This window comes from Myotis lucifugus, unplaced genomic scaffold, assembly GCF_000147115.1.
Source record: "Myotis lucifugus unplaced genomic scaffold, Myoluc2.0 scaffold_350, whole genome shotgun sequence".
NCBI classification, from domain to species: domain Eukaryota; kingdom Metazoa; phylum Chordata; class Mammalia; order Chiroptera; family Vespertilionidae; genus Myotis; species Myotis lucifugus.
Genome location: NW_005871398.1, coordinates 560,264 through 582,811, shown reverse-complemented (window position 1 = coordinate 582,811; position 22,548 = coordinate 560,264). Strand labels below are relative to the sequence as shown.

General features: G+C 38.8%; 1 protein-coding gene across 1 annotated transcript; it reads right to left on the bottom strand.

Annotated features, from left to right (window-relative positions):
- Window positions 1-594: 594 nt before the first annotated feature.
- Window positions 595-12,465, bottom strand: LOC102426960 (olfactory receptor 6C75-like). The gene is made up of 2 exons (XM_006101298.1): window positions 11,671-12,465; window positions 595-738 (listed from the first exon to the last, which is right to left on the bottom strand). Exons 1-2 carry the CDS (start codon window positions 12,463-12,465, stop codon window positions 595-597), a joined length of 939 nt encoding a protein of 312 aa, XP_006101360.1.
- Between the last annotated feature and the right edge of the window lie 10,083 nt (window positions 12,466-22,548).

The following is a 22,548-nucleotide window of genomic DNA, read 5'->3' as shown; positions in this document are numbered from 1 at the left end:
AAAATGCTAGAAACATAGAAATTCTATAAATAACACTTAACATTGTGATTTCTACTTATCTTGAAAATATGAAGTAATTTTCAGAAAGTATAAAGCACTGCATTTAAAGTGCAATGCACAAGTACATATTACCTCTTAGGACTTCATTTAATGTACAGTAATATTAGAACATTTAGATCCTTTAAATGTTAAAAATTATCAATCTTTTGATAATATACAAGAAATTACACACTAATTTGAAAATTCTACTTTTAATATACAATGTGATATTATATGCATCTTTTAGGGACTGATATTAACAGAATTAAACTTATTTTTTTTACATTACACTCTAGAATACGAGTATATCTCAAATAAATACATTTCATTTCCAGAACACTCAGTAGAAGAAATAAAAAGTATATTTTTAAATAAGTCAATTAAGAATGTATTGGAGAAACAGTATGGAAGGGGAAATAATGAAAAAATATTAACTATAAAATGGCATATGAAGAGACTTTGGAAAAAATGCACACTTACATAGATGTTTAGGAATTTCAAGATTTCACTTAATTGCTCTTTGAGAGTGCCCTTTATTTCTGACAAAATAACAAATCATTTATTTGTAGAAAATACTACTTTATGGACCATGTCTTTGAAGGCTTGTTTTACTTGCTGGTTTCTCAGGGTGTAAATGAAGGGGTTGAGCATGGGGGAAACAGAGGTATTGAGAATAGCTATTCCTTTGATCAATGATGCCTTTTAATTTGCAGAGGGATTAGCATACATGAATATACAGCTTCCATAAGAAATGGAAATGACAATCATATGAGAGGAACAAGTGGAGAAAGCCTTTTTCCTCTGAATGGCAGATGGGATTCTCAAAATAGTCCTGATAATGTACACATACGATAAAATCACCAAACCCAAAGTGAATAGCAAAGAGAGAGACAGAAAGTTACCCATAAGGGATCTCCCAACAGACTATCAACTGATGTCTCAACAGAAACACATCAGACCAGAAGGTGATAGAATGAAATATACAAAGTGATGCAAAGCAAGGGACTGAATCCAAGAACACTATACCCAGCAAGGCTATCATTCAAAATTGAAGGTGAAATCAGGAGCTTCACAGATAAAAAAGGGCTAAGGGGGTTTATTACCACCAAACCAGCAATGCAAGAAATGCTAAAGGGACTGCAGTAAAAAGAAGAAATAGGAAGGGAAGAAGGAACACAGGCATAAAGAATAAAAATGGCAATAAACAAGTACCTATTAATAATAATCTTAAATGAAAATGGATTAAATGTTCTAATCAAAAGACAGAGGGAGCTGAATGGATAAGATAACATGATCCATATATCTTGTCTACAATAAACCCACCTCAGAACAAAGGACTCACACAGATTGATAGTGAAGGGATGGAAATAAAATTTTCAGGCAAATGGAAATGAAAAAAAGCTGGGGTAGCAATACTTACATCTGACAAATTATTCCTCAAAGTGAAGGCCCTAACAAGAGAGAAGGAAGGCCACTTCATAATACTAGAGGGAGCAATTCTACAAGAGGATATAACTCTTGTAAACATATATGCACCCAATACAGGAGCACCCAAATGCATAAAAAAACTTCTGGAAGATATTAAGGGAGAGTTCTACAGCAATATACTCACAGTAGGAGACTTTAGTAGTAATACCCCATTGACACCACTGGATAAATTCTCTAAACAAAAAATCAGAAAGAAAAAAAAAGAATTCCTAAATGACTCACTAGATCAGATGGAACCAACTGACATCTTCAGAACATTTCACATGGAAGCTACAGAATGTTCATTCTTCTCAAGTGCACATGGGACATTTTCAAAGACAGATGACATATTAGGGCACAGGCAAAATCTCTTCAAATTCAAGAAGATAGAAATCATATCAAGCATCTTCTCAGATCAAAATCTCATAACATTAGAAATCAACTACAATAAAAAGAATGAAAAAACTCAAACACGTGGGGGCTAAATAGCATGCTTAAACAATGATTGGATTACCAAAGAGATCAAAGAAGAAATAAAAGGTATCCTGGAAACAAATGGCAATGAAAACACAACAATCCAAAATCTATGGGATACAGCGAAAGCAGTCCTGCAAGGGAAGTTAGTAGCATTACAGGCCTACCTAAAAAAAAACCCCTCAAAAAAAAAAAAAAAACAACAAGAAAAACTGGTAATAAATTACCTAACTCTATAACTTAAAGAATTAGAAAGAGTGGTGCAAGAAAAGCCAAGAGTGACCAGTTGAAAGGAAATAATAAAGATCCGAGTGGAAATAATTGACATAGACCAAAAAACAATACAAAAGATCAATAAAAATAAAAGCTTGTTCTTTGAAAGGATAAAGATTTATGAACCTCTAGCCATGTTCATCAAGAAGCAAAGAGAGAGGACCCAAATAAACAAAGTGAGAAATGAAAGAGGTGAAATAACAACAGACCCCACAGAAATACAAAGGATTGTACAAAAATACTATGAACAACTCTATTCCAACAAACTGGTCAACCTAGAAGAAAAGGACATATTCCTAGAAAAATAGGACCTTCCAAAGCTCAATCAGGAAGAATAAAAATACCTGAATTGGCCAACAACTACTGATGAAACTCAAACAGTGATCAAAGAACTTCCAGCAAACAAAAACTCTGGACCAGACGGCTTCAGAGGGGAGTTTTATCAAACCTTTAGGGAAGAACTAAAGGCTATCCTTCTCAGACTATTCCAAAAATTCAAGAGGAAGGCCAACTTCCAAGCTCTTTCTATGAAGCCAGCATCACCCTCATCCCAAATCCAGATAAAGACACTACAAAGAAAGAGATTTAGAGGCCAATATCCCTGATGAAAACAGATGCTAAAAATCTTAACAAAATTCTAGCAAATCAGATCAGCATTACATTAGAAAGATCATACATCATGACCAAGTGGGATTTATTCCAGGAATACAAGACTGGTACAATATCTGCAAAACAATAAACGTGATACAGCACATAAACAGATAAAAAACACATAAGCATATCCATTGGTGCAAAAAAAAGCATTTGACAAAATCCAACACCCTTTCTTTTTTAAAAAAATATATTTTATTTATTTTTTATAGAGTTGAAGAGAGAGAGAGAGAGAGCTACAAGCATCAATCAGCTGCACAGGCTGACACTCTATCCACTGAGCCAAACGGGTTAGGGCACCTTTTCTTGATAAAAACTCTCAGCAAGAGGGATTAGAGGGATTATACCTCAACATAATAAAAGCCTTATTATGACAAACCTATAGCCAACATCATACTCAATGGGCAAAAACCAAAACCACTTCCCCCTAAGAACAAGAACAAGACAGGGATGTCCACTTTCACCACTCCTATTTGACATAGTACTGGAAGAGCTAGCCATAGTGATCAGACAAGAAGAAGAAATAAAAGGCATCCAAATTGGAAAAGAAGATTAAAACTTGTCATTATTCACAGACGGCAGGATATTGTACATAGAAATCCCCAAAGACTCCATTAAAAAAACTATTAGACTTAGCAAATGAATTCAGCAATGTAGCAGGATACAAAATTAACACCCAGAAATCTATGGCCTTTTAATACACCAATAATGAACTCACAGAAAGAGAAACAAAAAAAAATCCCATTTACCATTGCACCAACAAAAGATACCTAGGAATAAACTTAACTAAGGATGTAAAAGACCTGAACTCAGAAAACTACAGCACATTGAAAAAAGAGATAGAAGAAGACATAAACAGATGGAAGAATATACCATGTTCATGGACTGGTAGAATCAACATCATTAAAATGTCCATACTACCCAAAGCAATCTATAGATTCAATGCACTCCCCATTAAAAAACCAATGGCATATTTCACAGACCTAGAACAAACTATCCAAAAATTTATATGGAATATAAAAAGACCCCAAATAGCCGCAGCAATGCTGAGAAAGAAGAACAAAGTAGGAGGGATCTCAATACCCAGCATCAAGCTGTATTACAAAGCCACTGTTCTTAAAATTGGCTGGTACTGGCACAAGAACAGACATACAGAGCAATGGAACAGAACAGAGAACCCAGAAATCGACCCAAGTCATTATGCTCAATTAATACTTGACAAAGGAGCCAAGAGCATACAATTGAGTCAAGACAGTTTCTTCAATAAGTGGTGCTGGGAAATTTGGTCAGATACACGCAAAAATGTGAAACTGGACCACTAACTTACACCATACACAAAAATAAACTCAAAATGGATAAAGGACTTACATGTAAGACGGGAAACTATAAAAGTCTTAGAAGACTCCATAAGCAGCAAAATATCAGACATATGTCATAGGAATATCTTTACCAATAGAGCTCATAGGAAAATGGAAACTAAAGAGAAAATAAACAAATGAAACTACATCAAAATAAAAAGCTTCTGCACAGCAAAATAAAACACCAACAAAATAACAAGAAAGCCACTGCATGGGAGAACATATTTACCAATGTGATTTCTTATAAGGGTTTAATCTCTAAAATTTACAAGGGACTCATAGAACTTAACAAAAGGAAGATACACAATCCAATCAAAAAATGAGCAAAGGACCTGAATCAACACTTTTCAAAAGAGGATATACAGAAGGCCAAGAGACATATGAAAATATGCTCAAAGTCAGTAATTATCTGAGAGATGCAAACCAAAATGACAATGAGGTACCATCTTACACCTGTCAAAATGGCTATCATCAACAAATCAACAAATGACAAGTGCTGGAGAGGATGCAGAGAAAAAGGAACCCTTCTTCACTGCTGGTGGGAATACAGACTGGTGCAGCCACTGTGGAGAACAGTGTGGAGTTGCCTCAAAAAAGTTAAAAATGGAACTCCTATTTGACTCAGTAATCCCACTTCTAGGAATATATATCCCAAAAAATCAGAAATACCAATAGAAAAGGATATATGTACCCCTATGTTCATAACAGCACAATTTATAATAGCTAAGATTTGGAAACAGCCTAAGTGCCCATCAGCAGATGAGTGGACTAAAAAGCTGTGGTACATCTACAGAATGGAACACTATACTGCTATAAAAAAGAAGGAATTCTTACCATTTGCAACAGCATGGATGGACCTGGAGAGCATTATGTTAAGTGAAATAAGCCCTTCGGAGAAAGACAAATATCACATGATCTCACCCATTTGTTGAATGTAATGAAGAACATAAACAAAATATATGATGAACAAAAATAGATCCAGAGACATAGAAGCATCAAAGAGGCTGTCCAACCTAAGAAGGAAGGTGGGGTGGGGGTGGGATAAGAGATCAACCAAAGCACTTGTACGCATATGAGCATAACTAATGGACACATACAGTAGGGCAATGTGTGCATGTGCTGGCGGGGGGGGGGGGGGAGTGGGAGCGGCCATAGTGAGGTCAATGGGGAAAAAAGGAGACTTATGTAATACTTTAAACAATAAAGAATTTAAATTTTAAAAAAAGATATATGTACCCAAATGTTTGTTGCTCTATTATTCATAATGGCCAAGACATAAAAACAACTTTAGTGTCCTTCATTAGAAAATTGGATAAAGATATACATAGGGAATCAGAGCGCTGGGAGTCAATGTCACACTCCAGAGAATTTACTTATGAAGAATCTTTTTGCCTGAGGAAAAGTCCAGAAGAAGAGAAAGAAAAAGCAAAGAGTGTTCAACAATGACTCGTTCTCATGGATGAGTGACAATCAAGAATGTGGTCATAGCCAGGCCAATGTGACTCAGTGGTTGAGCATCAACTCAAGCACTGAGAGATTTCTAGTGCTATTCATGGTCAGGGCACAGGCCTGGGTAGCGGGTGTGCAGGAGGCAGCTGATCGGTGTTTCTCTCTCAGCTATGTTTCTATCTCTCTCTCCTTCTCCTTCCCTCTCTCTCTAAAAATCAATAAATACATGTATATATTTTTTAAGAATGAGGTCATAGAATTCTCTCAGGAAGAGTAAAAAGGACTGGACACAGCTCAGAGGGCCTAGTACAGAGATGTGATTCTGGAGAGCTACAGAAACATGCTCTTCCTGGGAATTTCTCTTCCTGACCTGAATATTTTCTCCATTTTGAAGCAAGGGAAAGATCCCTGAACTCTAGAGAGTGAGTTGAATATAGCAAAACAAAACAAACAAACTAATAACACAAGTTAGTGGGAATGAAACAAAGGTGTGAACACAGGGCTTATTGCCAATGCCAAACAGAGAAGATTCATCACACAAAATGCTACTGGTAAGATATGAAAGCTGTGGCCTGAGAATGTATACTTAATGAAAGACTGGGAATTGAGTGGAATTGTGAAGGGCAGAAAGATCCTATGATGGACATAGCCATGCTTGGAGAATTACTACTAATAAAATCCTTGTTGCCAAAAGTGATCAAAGATACACAACATTTTAGGGAAACTATCCATGTAAAAGAGTTACATTAGCAAAATACTGTGTTTCTGAATGCAAAAACTCAGAACAATTTTTTTAAACACACATATTCTCTTAAAGGAAATTTTGAAAATCTGAAAAGTTATCTAGTCTGCGTTACAAATAATCATTTTGACCACTTAAAATGTAGAATCAGATTAAACAAGAGTCAAACAGTTTTGAAAATCAGAGATTTAAAATTAAAGACAGAAATTCTAAAGGTGATCAATTTGAGAATCTATTAACAAGGGACTCCTTATTCTTTTACTGAGAAAAAAGCCCTCCTTATTCCAAAGACTATCCTATATAATAAAGAGGAATATGCAAATTAAACCTCACACCCTCACAAAATAACTGCCTACAACCAAGCCTGCAGGAGGGTTAGTGACGGTTGACCAAAGGACTGAACAATTAGGTTGCATGGGGCGACCCTGCCAGCAGGAGGGTTAGTGAGGGCCAACCAAATGACTGAGCAGCAGGTTGTGTGGGGTGACCAGGTTGGCAGGGGGGTCATGAGGGATGACCACGCTGGCAGGGGGGGCAGTTGGGGGTGACCAGGCCAGCAGGGAGGGCAGTAAGAGGTGCCCAGGTGGAATCGAACCCGGGACCCTTCAGTCTGCAGGCCAACGCTCTCTCTGCTGAGCCAAACTGGTCAGGGCTGATTAATCCTATTTTGTTTGAGTTCATGGGAAGCAATAGCAGTTTCCATGGAGGAAGGTGGGGGGCTTGAGTGGGGAGAGTGGTGCTGGACCAGATGTGGTTGGCAATGGCTCCTGTTAAAGGTTAGATTGGAGGTGAGGGGGTTAAGGAAGGTGTTAGGTTCTGAGACTGAAATGTTAGGGTGAGGGCGCACAGTCAAAGGTCACCATTTGGGAGGTTAGGCCCCTGGGGTCTGGTGGGGAAGATGAGGGTCAGACCTGGGTTTGGTGAGGGATCCAGGAGGGGAGCGGTCTAGCTAGGAAGGCCTGTGGGTATGGGAGGCTCTCCGGATTCAGGCGCCCAGCACTCGCCACCAATGCCAGGGCCACCGCACTGTCCAGGCCCTGCGACAGCCAGACAGACCTGCGGCTTCAGCTCCGGCCGTGCTGCAGGGGCTGTGGGGAGTCGTGTGACCCCCAAGCCTGTACCTCCTCACCTCTGAACTGGGCATGCGCCCCTCTTCAGGGAAACCGCCTGAGAGGCCCCTCTAGGTGACATCACCTGGTGATGCCATCAGTGAGCACATGCCACACAACCTGACACTGTGCAGGTTGGGGGAGACATTATGGGAGGAGGTCCTCTTGTCCCCTAACCCCACCACTGCAGGCCCGGAACCCTCATCCCTGTGCACGTGGTCATCTGTAACTGGCACCTAGAGGCTGAAGTGGGGGCAGGGGGTTCCCATGGCATCGGAAACCACTCGTCCCAAGGGTCCCACAGTCTCAGTGTTGCCATATGACTGCATGGCCTCAGTGTGATGTCACTACTTTCTGATCCCAGTTTTGCACCTTAAACTCGTAAATTAACCACAAGGCAGCTTTCCTGTTGGCCTTCCCGGGATTCACAGTTCTGTTGAGTATGCTCCTTTCAAAGGGCAGTTTCTAGTTCTTGGCCATGTGGAGTGTTGCTGACTTTTCATTCTAGGTTTGCACATGGGGCATCTTGGATTCTGTGAGGATGGTGACTCTGTCTGTTCTACAGCAAGCCTGTGAGCAAATAAATATGATCCCCATTTTACAACTACTCTGACTGTAGTAACATTTCCCCAAGTGGGACTGGATCCTATAAACCAATTCCCACTCTCCACTACACTGAATAAGAATAAGGATTCAAGCTCACCTTTCACATGAGGAGCCAATGAGGCAGCCTCACATACCCGGCTGGGCTCCAGGTGGGAGGCAGCCTCATGTCCCAGATGGTGCAAGTCCCCGCCCATCCCTGCCTGCTGTGCATGCAGCCTGCTGATTGGTCATTATGTGACGGTGTCCTGACCAATTTGCATATTATCTACATTAATAAAAGAGAAACATGCAAATTAACCATCACTCCACCACTCTGCTACAACCACAAGCCACACCCACCAGCCAATCAGGAGTGAGTATGCAAATTAACCCAACTAAGATGGTGGCAGCCACGGAGCTGGAGTGAGCAGGAGGCTTGGGTTACCCCCGGTGATGGAGGAAGCCAAGCTTCCCACCTGCCCTGGCCAGCCCTGGGCTCCACTCAAGGGTACAAAGTTTCAATTATAGAATATAAACAAATCCCAGATACCTGCTTCCAGCCCACCCTGGCCTCCACTCAAGGAGGTGCTGGGGAAAAAAAAGAAAAAAAGGAGAAGCTGGGAGCTTGGATGGGATGGCAGTTGTGGGCGATCAGGCTGATGGAGAATGGAGTAAGCAGACCAGCAGGGGGGCCAGTTGGGGGTGAGAAGGCCATCAGTGGGGGTCAGTTGGAGGTGATTAGGACAGCAGGGGGGCAATTTGGAGTGAGCAGGCCATCAGGGGGCAGTTGGGGATGAGCAGGCAAGTGGGCAGGGAAGGTGGGTGCTAGCAGGCCTGCAGGGGGCAGTTGGGGGTGAGCAGGCTGGCAGGGGAGCAGCTGGGGGCAAGCACACTGGCACAGGGGGCAGTTGGGGGTGATAAGGCTGGTGGGGAGCATTTGGGGGTTAGCAGGTCGGTGGTGGGGGGCAGTTGGGGGCGAGCAGGCCGGCAGGCAGAGTGGTTAAGGGCAATCAAGCAGGCAAGCAAGCAGGTGAGTGGTTAGGAGCCAGCAGTCCCGGATTATGAGAGAGATGTCTGACTGCTGGTTTAGGCCCAATCCCTTTAAACTGGCAGTTGGACATCCTTCAAGGGGTCCCAGATTAGAGAGGGTGAAGGCTGGGCTGAGGGACACCCGCACCCCCATGCATGAATTTATATATATATATATATATATATATATATATATATATATATATATATATATATAGAGAGAGAGAGAGAGAGAGAGAGAGAGAGAGAGAGAGAAACCTCCAGCCTTAGCCAGTTTGGCTCAGTGAACAGAGTGTTGGCCCATGGACTGAAGGGTCAGGGTTCGATTCTGGCCAATGGCACATACCTGGGTTGCAAGTAGATCCCCAGCCCTGTTCGGGGTGTGTTCAGGGGGAGGCAACCAATCAATGTGTCTCTCTCACATTGATGTTTCTCTCTCTCTCTCTCTCTCTCTCTCTCTCTCTCTCTCTCTCTCTCCCCCTGCCCCTTCCACCCTTTCTAAGAAATCAATGGAAAAATAAACTTGGGTGAGGATTAACAAAACAAACAAACAAAAACACGTTCCATATAATCACAGAAAATTACACAATAATATCTCATTTAATCCAAAAAAATTATATTAACTAAAAAGGCAGTGATCAATTGTTCTAAGCAATGCAAATATTCATTACTATGACAGTAAAAAGATGACTAATCTTGAAAGGCACTGTTTAAAAGGTTACTGAATTGGTGGCCTATAAACCAGTAAAAGATTGCTGTGAAGAGAATGTGAAGTAAAAGGTGGTGAGGGCAATAAAAGCTAAATGTAGGCAAGATGATACTTTTCAAAATCAGATTTCTAAACAAGCAAGAAAATATATTTATTAGGAATGGAATATTTCAAGTTTTGATCACAATGGAAAACAGACTTCAATGTTTAGTAAATAATATCATGAATAATGAAAAATTCCAGTAAATTAAATAAGAAAAAAGGACACGCATAACTAAAATTTTCAAATTATGACTGACTAACTTAAAATTAGAGATTTTTTAGACAATCTGATTATAATGATTATGCCATGTTGGGAAATAGAGAGCACTAAAGATGATCAATATATTCTAAAACATAGGAACTTACATTTGAGATATTCAGAAATAAACCACATTTCTGCCTAGAACTTACACTTACGGGAGAATTATCTGTATGTTTTACAGACTCTAATCACATGCCAAGATGATTTCACCTTAAAAAATATTGGTGATCCTTATTAAAAGTCACAAACATCCTCTGAGGTAAACAACTTATAGAGGGCAGATATTGAAATGCATATTAAGTAAAGCATTTCAGAATAGCTCAGTGATGAATTACCTGTTATATGTCAATCAGGATGAGTTCGCTTAACTCATCCTGATTGACATATAACAGAATCAAAATCAGAATAGTAAGAGAAACTCCGGTTTTATTTTTATTAGTTTGGCTCAAATTATACATACATATTTTTTTCTCATTTCCTTGCTCTTAAAATTTCTAAAAGTTTGATAATGTTTTAGAATTATTAAATCTACTTTATCAAAATGTATATAAAACAAAATTATGATGAAAAAATATAATAAATTGTTTAAGTAGCCATTTTCACTGAAATCATATTCATGACCTAAATATATTCTAAGTTCCTGTTCATTCTACAAATGCTACATAAATTTATATAATTGTCTACTCAATTATATACTATATGTGGTTTTCTTCCTGCCTGTTTTATTTTATTTCTTTGCTATTTTTCAAATATTTCTTATGAATAACTAGTTTTTATAAATTGTACTGTAAAATAACAATCATACTTTTAATTAACAAACATTTTCAAAGATGAGCATCAACACTATTGCAAATCTGTTACAGTTTCCTTTTCATTATTTTAAATAGAATGTGCACCAATAAATCAGTAGTATTACAGAAAATATAAATGAATATTAGTTTTAAATAAGTTACCAATGATCACAAATAAAGTACAGTAGCACACTTTGCATTGCATGCTACATAAAACATAATTCAAATTAAATAATATTTCATAGTCTTGACTAATTAGAATTGAAAGATAGAAAAAGACAGATTAAAAATTTAGCTCAATTTCATTTACATATCCAGTGGGGAAAAAAAATGAGATCATAAAAAATATCTCTATTGAAGAAAATAAATAAAATTAATGTAGAACGATTTCTGTGAAAATAAAGCTTCAAAGAGATAAAGGTAAACATCCTAGAAAAGAACGGGAAAAGAAGGAGAAACTATGAACTGGAAGATACTATTAGATATCCTGTTATTATTAAGGGCTCCTTTGTTCATTTCTTTTATATAGACAGTGCAATAGGACATTCATTTCTTTGTGAAAAAAATAACCCTGTGGATCATAATCATAAAGCCTTTTTTCACTTGTTGGTTCCGTAAAGTGTAGATGAAAGGGTTCAAAAGTGGCGCAACTGAGGTATTGAGCACAGAAATTCCCTTGGAAAAAGATACCTTTTGTTTGACTGATGGATTAACATACATGAAAATACAACTGCCATAAGAAAGGGTTATCACAATCATGTGAGAAGAACATGTCGAAAAAGCTTTTTTCCTCTGACTAGTTGAAGGGAATTTTAAAATGGTCAAGGCAATATAAGTATATGATATTACCACCATTATCAATGTGATCACAAGTGTCACCAAAGCAGAGATGAATCCCATCAGCTCAATAATCCATGTGTCTGTGCAGGAGATCTGCATAAGAGGAGTAGAGTCACAGTAGAAATGCTCAACAATATTGGAGGCACAGAAGTCAAGGTCCAGGCCTAAGATGAGTGGTGGAAAGATGACAAAAAATCCAGCCAGCCAACAACTGAGGACAAGCTGTGTGCAGATTTTACGGTTCATGATGACTGTGTAATGCAGGGGCTTACAGATGGCAACATAGCGGTCATAGGACATAGCAGCCAGCAAGTAAAATTCAGATGCTCCAAAAAGGAAGGCAAAAAACACCTGAGTCATACAACAATTATAGGAAATGGTTTTGTCCCCTGTTGCCACAGTAAGCAAAAATTTAGGAATGCATGTACTAGTATAGGAAATTTCTAAAAAGGAAAAATTCCGAAGGAAAAAATACATGGGGGTCTTGAGGTGAATATCCAGCAGGGTGAGTGTGATGATGATCAGATTGCCAGTGATGCTTAGCATGTAAATGAGAAGCAGGAAGATGAATAACACAACTTTCCAATGTGGGTCATCAGTCAAACCTGCTAGGATAAACACTGTCACTCTCGTATGATTTCCCATTGCTATACTTGCTATATCTGAATAGAAAAAAAGAAGAAAATGTTGATCCCAATGGAAAAATAACCATGATAATTAATGTTGAAAGTAAAGTTAGCAAAGTGATGTTTCAGATGGAAAAATACATCTCTCTTTTATGTTTTAAACATGGGTTTTTTGACAGAAAAAAAGTAGTTAAAGCTGTAGTTGAAAATTGTACTAGAGAATAACCTATATAGCAGTAGTAATTGTTGATTGTTGTTATGTGGGTAAATTAGAGGGATTAGAGAGATTTTCAAAGCATAGGAAAATGTGTTTTTTTTTTCTCTTGTTAATATTCAAGAGTCAGGGTGGCATGCCATTTCCAGACTGAATAAAGAAGTTTTCATCGTAGAATCAAAATGATGTCACTATAAGCTCATAATTTACCCCCCCCCCCCACACACACACACGTACCCCAAACCTAGCCATCATCAATAAACAAGGCTAGTATACATTTACTATTTTACTCAACTGAGCAAATTCAAATGCCTGATTCTTGTCTCATTTATTTTCATGGTTAATGAGATCCAATTCCAGGTAAGTGATTAGGAGGTATTGGGGGGAAAAATCTGTTCTCAATGAAATTTCCATCCCCTCGATCTCTATTGTAACCCAGCACTTACCAATTAGTACCTTGAACAAAATCAGCAAGCACAGTCTGGTAATGTCAGTCTGTGTAAGAAGAAACTGCAGTTTTGTGAGAATAAGGAATATAAAAGCTGAGAGAAATAGCCCAGGCTGGGTGGGTCAGTTGGTTAGAGTGTTATCTTAATACACCAAGGTTGAGGGTTCAGTCCCCAGTCAGGGCCCATAAAAGAATCAACCAAGGAGTGCATAAGTAAGTGGAACAACAAATCATTGTTTCTTTCTCTCAAAACAATTTTTAAAATTTTCATTAAAAAAGAAGCAGAGAGAAGTATACAAATTAAATTCATGAAATAATATTAGTTGAAAGGAGTAAAGAGAAAAATAAAGGCAAAGATAAAGCTTTATGGAAGCCTAGAGAAGTAAGAGAGCTAGGATAGTGAATTTGAGGGAAAAAGTGAAAAGACTAAAAAGATGTAAATTAGTAAGTAAAAATTGTAAAGCAGAACTAATTACCAATGAAACTTCTCTCCATCTGCTTGCCTTTCTTATACTTACCTTTTTGTTCTCTGTCTAAAATACAGACTGAAACATAAACAGTTTTGAGATCATCATAGCCTAAAAGAGATGAGAATTATTTGGCAAATTTCAAACACATAATAAATCACAGCATAGTGTGACACAAATTTTAAAATGTGCATATCTTCTTATAAGACTATTCAAATGTTTGGCAAACACAGTTAAAGAAATATCTATAGATACCTGGTCTCAACATGAGGCATATATTAAGTGAGACAGGCTGTTCAGGTTTGCACAGCTAGTAAGTTCAACAGCAGCATTAAGATTTCCCAAGTTGTCTCCTTAAAAGTACAGCATTTTGTACAACTTACTATGGGCCAGAAAATAGCTTATTTCTTTAAAATAAAAAAGTTTAACAATATCTCTTAGGAAAATTTCTTTCCTCAGTATCCTCATCCTCTAACACATAAAATGATTAAGGTCTTATGATAAAATAATGTTTTCTGCTTGAGAGTATAAAAATTATTATTTCTAACTTATTTAAAACATGTGTTGTCATTAAAAAGTAATGTGTAGGAATAAAAATAAACTTTTAAGGATAAATAAACTTTGGTTCCAATAATATCTAGGTGAGTTCACAGGAGGAAAGTTAGATTTAAAGTTAGGTCTTAGAATATAAAAAAATGAGAGAAGGTATTCATTCATTAGAGAGGAAACAGCCTGAACAGTGTAAAGTGAAGAGTACATGCATGACTTCATTAAAGGAAATTATTAGAGTTTTATTATCAAAATCATGTATGTTTAATATATAGACATTTATGAGGAAAACAAAGTAATCTTTCTCCCTGGATATTTCTTTCACATTCAGATAATTGTGAAGCTGCCTGTTATAAAATTTTTCTCATTTACACAACTTACCATAATGCCAACACTGTAGGAAAGTTATATGTAAATCACCCAAATAAGAATTTTATCACGTCAAATCATTTCTTGGTCCAACTTCAACAATTGTGCACACCAACTATCTCCCAACACATACTGCAACATAAAAAACAACAAAGTTTACAAATTGAAACCATTTGAAGTCAGGCCTATGAATGCAGGTATATTTCTTTGTATTAGATACTGTCAATATTAGATAGATTTCAAAAGGAAAAAGGATTTCAATAGTAAACGTTCATTATATTTCATTTGTCTTCTTCACCATTTTCCCTATGTTAAAATTTAAAAGGTTGGTGAAATAAAGTTAAAGGTGAAAATAGAACAAATGTGAGATAAAGTATATGTAACAGAAAACATTGTCGTTACTTTTGAGAAATATTGTTTTCTCTTTTCGAGTCTACCAAAAACACCTAAAAATTCAAATAACTTTTAAAATAAGATATACTCACAGATTTATTCAGACAAAAAAGTCTCTGTTTCAGTATTTAGATCTCTTATCATCAGCTGAACAGAACACACCAGTGTTCCATTTTTTAAATGGATTTCACTCTATTCCACAATCTATGATTTTTTTTTTTTTAGCCCCTACTTTGGAAAGAGTTTGATTAACTATTTTATTACAAATTTTTAGGCAGTGAATTAAATTTTCCTATTATGTGTTGAATATTCTAAGTATTACAGATTAATCAACACTTGATCCTGCATAGTATTTATGCTTTTTGTACTCTAAAGGAAAATTATCTAGATTACAAAGAATTCTCATGTGGATATGAGATTCTTGATCACCATTTCCCAAAGCAAACCAATTTATATGTTGTTATAGAAGTGTTCTCCCCAGGCACTAAATTACTTTTAAAGTATAAATATATATTTTAAAAAATTAGTTTTTACTATGTCTCCAGATAATTTGGTATAAGTTTCTCTAATATATGTGTGACCTACCACACATTTGTGTCTTGAAATCCCCATTAAAGATCTGAAAGAAAAAGTAAAGTTTATGTTAGTTAGTAATAAAATGTGAGAATATGAGATGGAAAGTTTAGCCTGGCAGAAAATATTGTACCTCAAGCTAACTGCACCATCCTTTGTAATAGAAGGGTAATATGTAAATTGACCCTAACAGCAGAATGACCAGAATGACCGGTCGACCATTCACTTTGAGGCACACTGATCATCTCTCTGTCCCTTTCCCCGAACTGCAGGCTCTGATCGCCCAATGGTGAACAGGGAACTTGGGGTGGGTGGCAGGTGACACGGGTGGTGCCAGGCCAAGGCCCCCACCCCACAAGTTGCCCCCCCACACAGAGGGAAACCTGGGGTGAGGGCGGGGCTGGCAAGTGGGTGGAACAGCCAAACCCTCTTTCCTCCCCTGACCAGCAGGCTCTGATCACCCAATGACCAATGGGGAACTCGTGGTGGGTGGTGACAGGGGGCAGGGCCACTGTGGGCAGCTGGGGAAGATGGCCCTGATCACAGGCCAGGTCTAGGGATCGTACCCGTGCATGAATTTCGTGCGCTGAGCCTCTCGTTATTTTATAATTCTCTAGATATACTTCAAAGAATGCCCTTGGTTTGCACGGCCAAGTCTCCATCCTAAGCTCATTAGGATTGGATGCAGAGACCAGGCAAGGACCTTGAGAAGCCACTGGGAACCAGGAGCTCATCAGGCTCACATCAGATGGGGAAGAAACATACAACAGATGCCCCTTCGTTACAGAATTATAGAACACTCAATTCAACTTAGGTTTTAGGTGAGATGACTGGGATGACTGAGACTGTAGCTGGAACTCAAAATGGGAAATTTCCTGGCTGCTGTGATTAAAAGAGTCCAGGCCTCAGCCCCAGGAACCCAAAGTGCAAGCAGAAAATGGGATTCCTGCTACTCACCCCAGAGGAGTCACTCCCCCAGAGTTGCCAGAAAATGAAACTGGACATCTAGTTGACTTGAGCCAGTTAAGCAGAAGCAGGGTTGAATCGTACATGAGTGTTTATTTCAGTAATGCTGGCAGAATGGGAGAGCAGCAGGTCATCCACAAAAGTCTGCTCTATCCCACCACCACAAGGAAGCTGCTTATACTGGGTAGAGGATAAAGGTTACATGGGAAAGTGGGAATTACAGGCATGGGAAAGCAGACAGGTATAATGGTTACAGGGATATGGATGGGGTTGGGGGTCACAAGGGAAAGGCACCTCTAGGACCAGATTGTTTCAGCAACAATGTTGTTCATCTTTACATGATGACAGGCAGTTCTTGGGAAAGGAGGTTAATTTAACTCCCATGTCCCGGGGCATTCAACTCCCAGCCAGGTTAGAATGTGCTTTCTCTAATCAGAACAGAACAATTAGAGTAACAGAGCCTAACTAATAGTTCCCAGAGCATGATTAATATTTCTTGTAATTATAGCCAGTCTCCACTATTCTATTTCTGCTCCTAGCACTTTTGCCTTTTGAGAAAAGCTGGACATGCTGTGTCCCAGTAGGAATGTAGATAAACAGGCCTTCAGTGTGAGGGTTTCTGTTATTATCTCTAGGACTTGAGCTGTGTTAAATGTTTTCTGTAGCTATACATGCCAGAGGCTTCTACGTCCTCTACTGTCCTTATTTTTCTTTCCCCTTTTGACTTTGTGTTTTTGTAAGAGCTCCTTCTCTGGAGTGAGCCCGAGTCTTAGACCCTTTCAACTATAATTCACTGTTATTATCCTGGATCCTCTGTTGGTGGGGCGGTACCGTGTGAGGAAGCCAGAGTGATACTGTTGTAATTAGCAAGTTATTAATAATAGGAAAGGAACAGAGAAAAGGCCAGACATTATAGGCATGTTCCCTGTAAAACATTGTGGGGAGGGGACAGGACAAAGGGAAGATAGACGCATGCCTAGGAAAGCGGGGGTGACACCTGGAATGTGCTTGCTGTCAATCATACCTGGGGACAGAGATAATTTGCCAGAATGAGAATGGCCCTGCAAAGGCATGAGGATTTGGGACACATAGCCCCCTAATCAAAGGAGTTAACTCTCTTGGCTCTCTTGGGACTCGTGTGACTCTGGGCTTGTGGGGCTCTTTTTATCCCGCTTCTCTGGTTCTGCTCACATGGCACATGGCCATGTGAACCCCACACACATGGACTAATGTAACTAGCCTGATGCTGAATGGGCCCAGCTTCAACATATGAAGGAAGCTCTGGACACAGGCTCTGATTTTAGAGTTACTGAAACCCCAGCGATACTTCTTCTATGGTTGGACTAAGGGAAATGGAACTTTGGAAACTCAGGGGTATCATTCCACAAAAAATAAGCTTTATCTTATCTCATCCTCCATGGGGGCCTCCAAAAATGCTCTTCCTGCAGTACCCCAGAACCCCCCCTCCCACTGGTAATGGGGGAAGATAAAGAACATTTTTTCTCCTATAATGAAAGAACATTCTATGATCTTCCAATTAAATATTGGCCTTTTAGTGAGCCTTTGTCCCTGGGCTCTGACTTTCACAAACATTTCTCCAGAATGAAGAGAAAGAAAAAGCAAAGGGTGTTCAACAATGACTCTTTCTCATGGATGAGTGACAATCAAGAATGTGGTCATAGCCAGGCCAATGTGACTCAGTGGTTGAGCATCACCTCAATCACTGAGAGATTTCTAGTTATATTCATGGTCAGGGCACAGGACTGGGTAGTGGGTGTGCAGGAGACAGCTGATCACTGTTTCTCTCTCAGCTATATTTCTATCTCTCTCTCCTTCTCCTTCCCTCTCTCTCTAAAAATCAATAAATACATGTATATATTTTTTAAGAATGGGGTCATAGAATTCTCTCAGGAAGAGTAAAAAGGACTGGACACAGCTCAGAGGGCCTTGTACAGAGATGTGATCCTGGAGAGCTACAGAAACCTGCTCTTCCTGGGAATTTCTCTTCCTGATCTGATTATTATCTCCACTAGAGGCCCATTGCAGGAAGATTCCTGCAAGAATAGGGCTTCCTAAGACTGGAGCAAAGCAGAGAAGGGAGTGAAACCCATTGCGGCTGGGTTTGCCCTCCCGCTCCAAGCCGCTGAGGCTGGGTTTCCCCTCCCCCTCCCAGCCACTGCAGCTGGGTTCCCCCTCCCACCTTCCGCCTCTGCAGGCTTGAATCCATTCCTGTCTCCGCAGCCTCTACTTAGCTCGCTTCTGTAGCGCTTCGCTTCCATGTTGTCTTCAGTCTTTGCTCCCAGCCGGTATATGCAAATTAACCGCCCTCTTTGTTAGTGGTTAATTTGCATATCACACTGATTAGCCAATGGGAGGCGTAGCGAAGGTACGGTTAATTACCATGTTTGTCTATTATTAGATAGGATTTTGGAGCAAAGGAAAGCTCCCTGGACTCTGGAGAGTAAATTGAATATAGCAAAACAAAACAAACAAATAACACAACAAGTTAGTGGGAATGAAACAAAGGTGTGAACACAGGGCTTATTGCCAATGGCAGTCATAGAAGATTCATCGCACAAAATGCTACTGGTAAGATATGAAAGCTGTGGCCTGAAAATGTATACTTAATGAAAGACTTGGAATTGAGTGGAATTGTGAAGGGCAGAAAGATCCTATGATGGACATAGCCATGCTGGGAGAATTACTATTAATAAAATCCTTGTTGCCAAAAGAGATCAAAGATACACAACATTTTAGGGAAACTATCCCTGTAAAAGAGTTTCATTAGCAAAACACTGTGTTTCTGAATGCAAAGACCCAGAACAATTTTTTTAAAACACACATATTCTCTTAAAGGAAATTTTGAAAATCTGAAAAGTCATCTAGTCTGTGCTACAAATAATCATTTTGACCACTTAAAATGTAGAATCAGATTAAACAAGAGTCACATTTCTGAAAATCAGAGATTTAAAAATAAGGACAGAAATTCTAAAGGTGATCCATTTGAGAATCTATTAACAAGGGATTCCTTACTCTTTTACTGAGAAAAAAGCCCTCCTTATTCCAAAGACTATAATTTTTATAAACTTGGGGTGGTCTTTATACCACCGTCATGATTCAATGGGTGTCATAGGATAGTTATTTGGTAATAAATGTACATGTTTAATGGAATTAAAGCCCTCATTAAATGAAGTTAATGGCCTTTCTTTTATCAGTTATTACCATCCTATGTGTAATGGAGAGAGAAGTCGTTTCAATGAATCTTGAAAAACTTTCAGGGTCAAATCCTAATAAATGTCTGAGAACTCACTTTCCAGAGAACCATTATAAATCTGGGAAGTCTTTAGTCAAAGCTCAAATCTATTATTATACATCATAGTCATAGTGCAGATAAGATAAACAAATGTAGTGAATGTGACAAATCTTTGAACCAATCTTTAAATCTTAGTGGTTATGAAAGTATTCATACCAGGGAAGATGTTTACAAATGTAATCAGTGTGTGAAAGTCTTTACTCAATTTTCCGGTCTCAATAGATATAAAAAAAAACCCATACCGGAGAGAAGCCTTACAAATGTGAAGAAGGTGTCAAAGACTTTAATCAGAATGGACATCTTACTCAACATGGAAGAATTCATACCAGAAAAAACAAAGCCTTGCAAATATAGAAAATGTGGAAAAGCCTTTATTCACCATTCACAGTTTACTCGACACATGAATATTCATAATGGAGGGAAACCTTATAAGTGTAAAGAATATGGGAAACCCTATTGCTGGACCTATAACCTCACTCAATATCAGAGAATGCATATTGAGGGGGAAATTCTACACTCATAATACACAATAAAAGATCTTTGTCCAAAATATATACTTTGAAAAAACCCCATAGAATTCATGCTGTGAAGTAACTTTAAAGGTTTTTTTTAAATGTGGGGAAATATTTAATTGAAAATAAAATCTGAAATGTTGGAGAATTCACATTAAAAAGTAGTAAGTCAATAACACTTGTCAGATATTATGCTAAATTAGAATACATAGAGAATAATCCAAAGTTTTAAAACTTAGATAATTTTTAGTATGCTTCAAAGTATTCGGAAGACAGTTGTCTGGATAGCTGTAATTACTTACAATGTATCCTTTTTATATTGACGCTATTTGGAACTTTTCTAAAAGAAAATATTAATGTGATTTTACTATGAAATCCCTTGATGCTATATCTTTATCACTAGTGCATTTGTGAAATCACGGGGTTGATTGTTGCTGCCTCAGAGATCTGAGAGCACTTGCATATTGGGGGTTGGGGAGATTCACTCACATCTATTCCCTTGAAGATTGAGGGCAATGTGATATGCAACCTCTGTAGAAAAAATAAATGGATATGGTGTTTGTGGTTGACTTACGTTGTTAATGTAAGTCACCATGAGGTAGATATTCAGAGCATTGTTTCTTGCATTAATGTAAGACAGAGGAACATTTTACATTTTAAGAAAAATAAGGTTGAAGTTCATTAAAATCCTGATGTATCTTCATAGTAGTTACAGACAGAAGTCATGAATATTGTCTGATTTGGTTAGAATAACAAAATCTTTAGAAATATCTTAGAAAGTATGGATAACTCATCCCTAAATGCATAAAATTATTGTATATCCATGTTTACCAAATAATGCACCTCAGTCTTAAAAATCCTAGAAAAGCACTGCTCTCAGATCATTGTATCAGGAGAACAGGAATGCTTGAATGCTTGCAATGTGTATTTTAAGAAATGGTCAAACATGGGTTTGCAATGCTTTATTGACTAGACTATGTGTGAACTGAATATATTTTTGTTAATAAAGCTGAATGAATTTTTTAAATAGATGTATGTATGTACAATGAAATACTACTTAGCCATCAGACAAGGTGAAATACTGCCATTTGCTGTGACAAAATGGATAGATCTTCACATGAACATGCTCAGAGAAGTAAGTCAGATGAAAAAAGTAAAAAACCATATGAGTTCACTCATGTGTGAAATATAAAATTTAAAGCAACAAAAGAACAAACAAGACAAACAAACAAAAATTATAGACATAGAAAACAATATGGTGGTTACCAGAGGGAAATGGTGGTACGGAGTTAAGAAGAGGGTAAAGGTATTCAAATATATGGTGACAGAAGGAGACTTGTTTTTGGATAGTGAACACAATGAAATATACATATGATGTATCATAGAATTGTACATTTGAAGCGCATATAATTTTATTAACAAATGTCACCCCAATATCTACACTAATAAAAGAGAAACATGGTAATTAGCGTACGACTGCTACCCTTCCCATTGGCTAATCAGCATATCCTTATGCAAATTAACTGTCAGCCAAGATGGCGGCCGGCAGCCAGGCAGCTGGAAGCTAACATGAGGCTTGCTTGCTTCAGTGAAGGAGGACTCCAACGTTCCCCGCCTGCCTTGCCGGCCTCTGAGCTGGCAGTTTGAAACTTTGTAACAAATATAGAAGCTAAACAAAAACCCAGAAACCAGCTTTCAGCCGGCCGGGATCTCAGAGCTGGAGTTATACATTGTTTCAATTATAGAACCCAAACAAACCAGATACCTGCTTTCAGCAGCGGAAGCCTCAGAGCTAGAGCCAGAGCTAAAGCTGGCCCAGATTAAAATAAAAAAAAGAGAAAAAAAAGGAGCGGTTGGGAGCTTCAGTCAACAATCGCCAGCCTGAAAGCAGCCCTCAGCCCCTCACCCAGACTGGCCAGGCACCACAGTGGGGACCCCCACCCTGAAGGGTGTGTGACCAGCTGCAAACAGCCATCATCCCCTCATCCAGGCTGGCAAGGCACCCCAGTGGGGACCCCCACCCTGATCCAGGACACCCTTCAGGGCAAACCAGCCAGCCCCCAGGCCTCTATCCTATATAGTAAAAGGGTAATATGCCTCCCAGCACCGGGATCAGCGGAGCTGCGAGGCCTCCTGGCACCGGATCAGCGTGACAGGGGGCAGCACTCAAACCCCCTGATCGCCCTGCGGCTGTGTGTGTGACAGGGTGCGGCGTCCCAACCCCCTGATCGGCCCTGCTCTGTGGGTTATAGAGGGTGGCGCCCCAACCCCCTGATCTGCCCTGCTCTGTGTGTGACA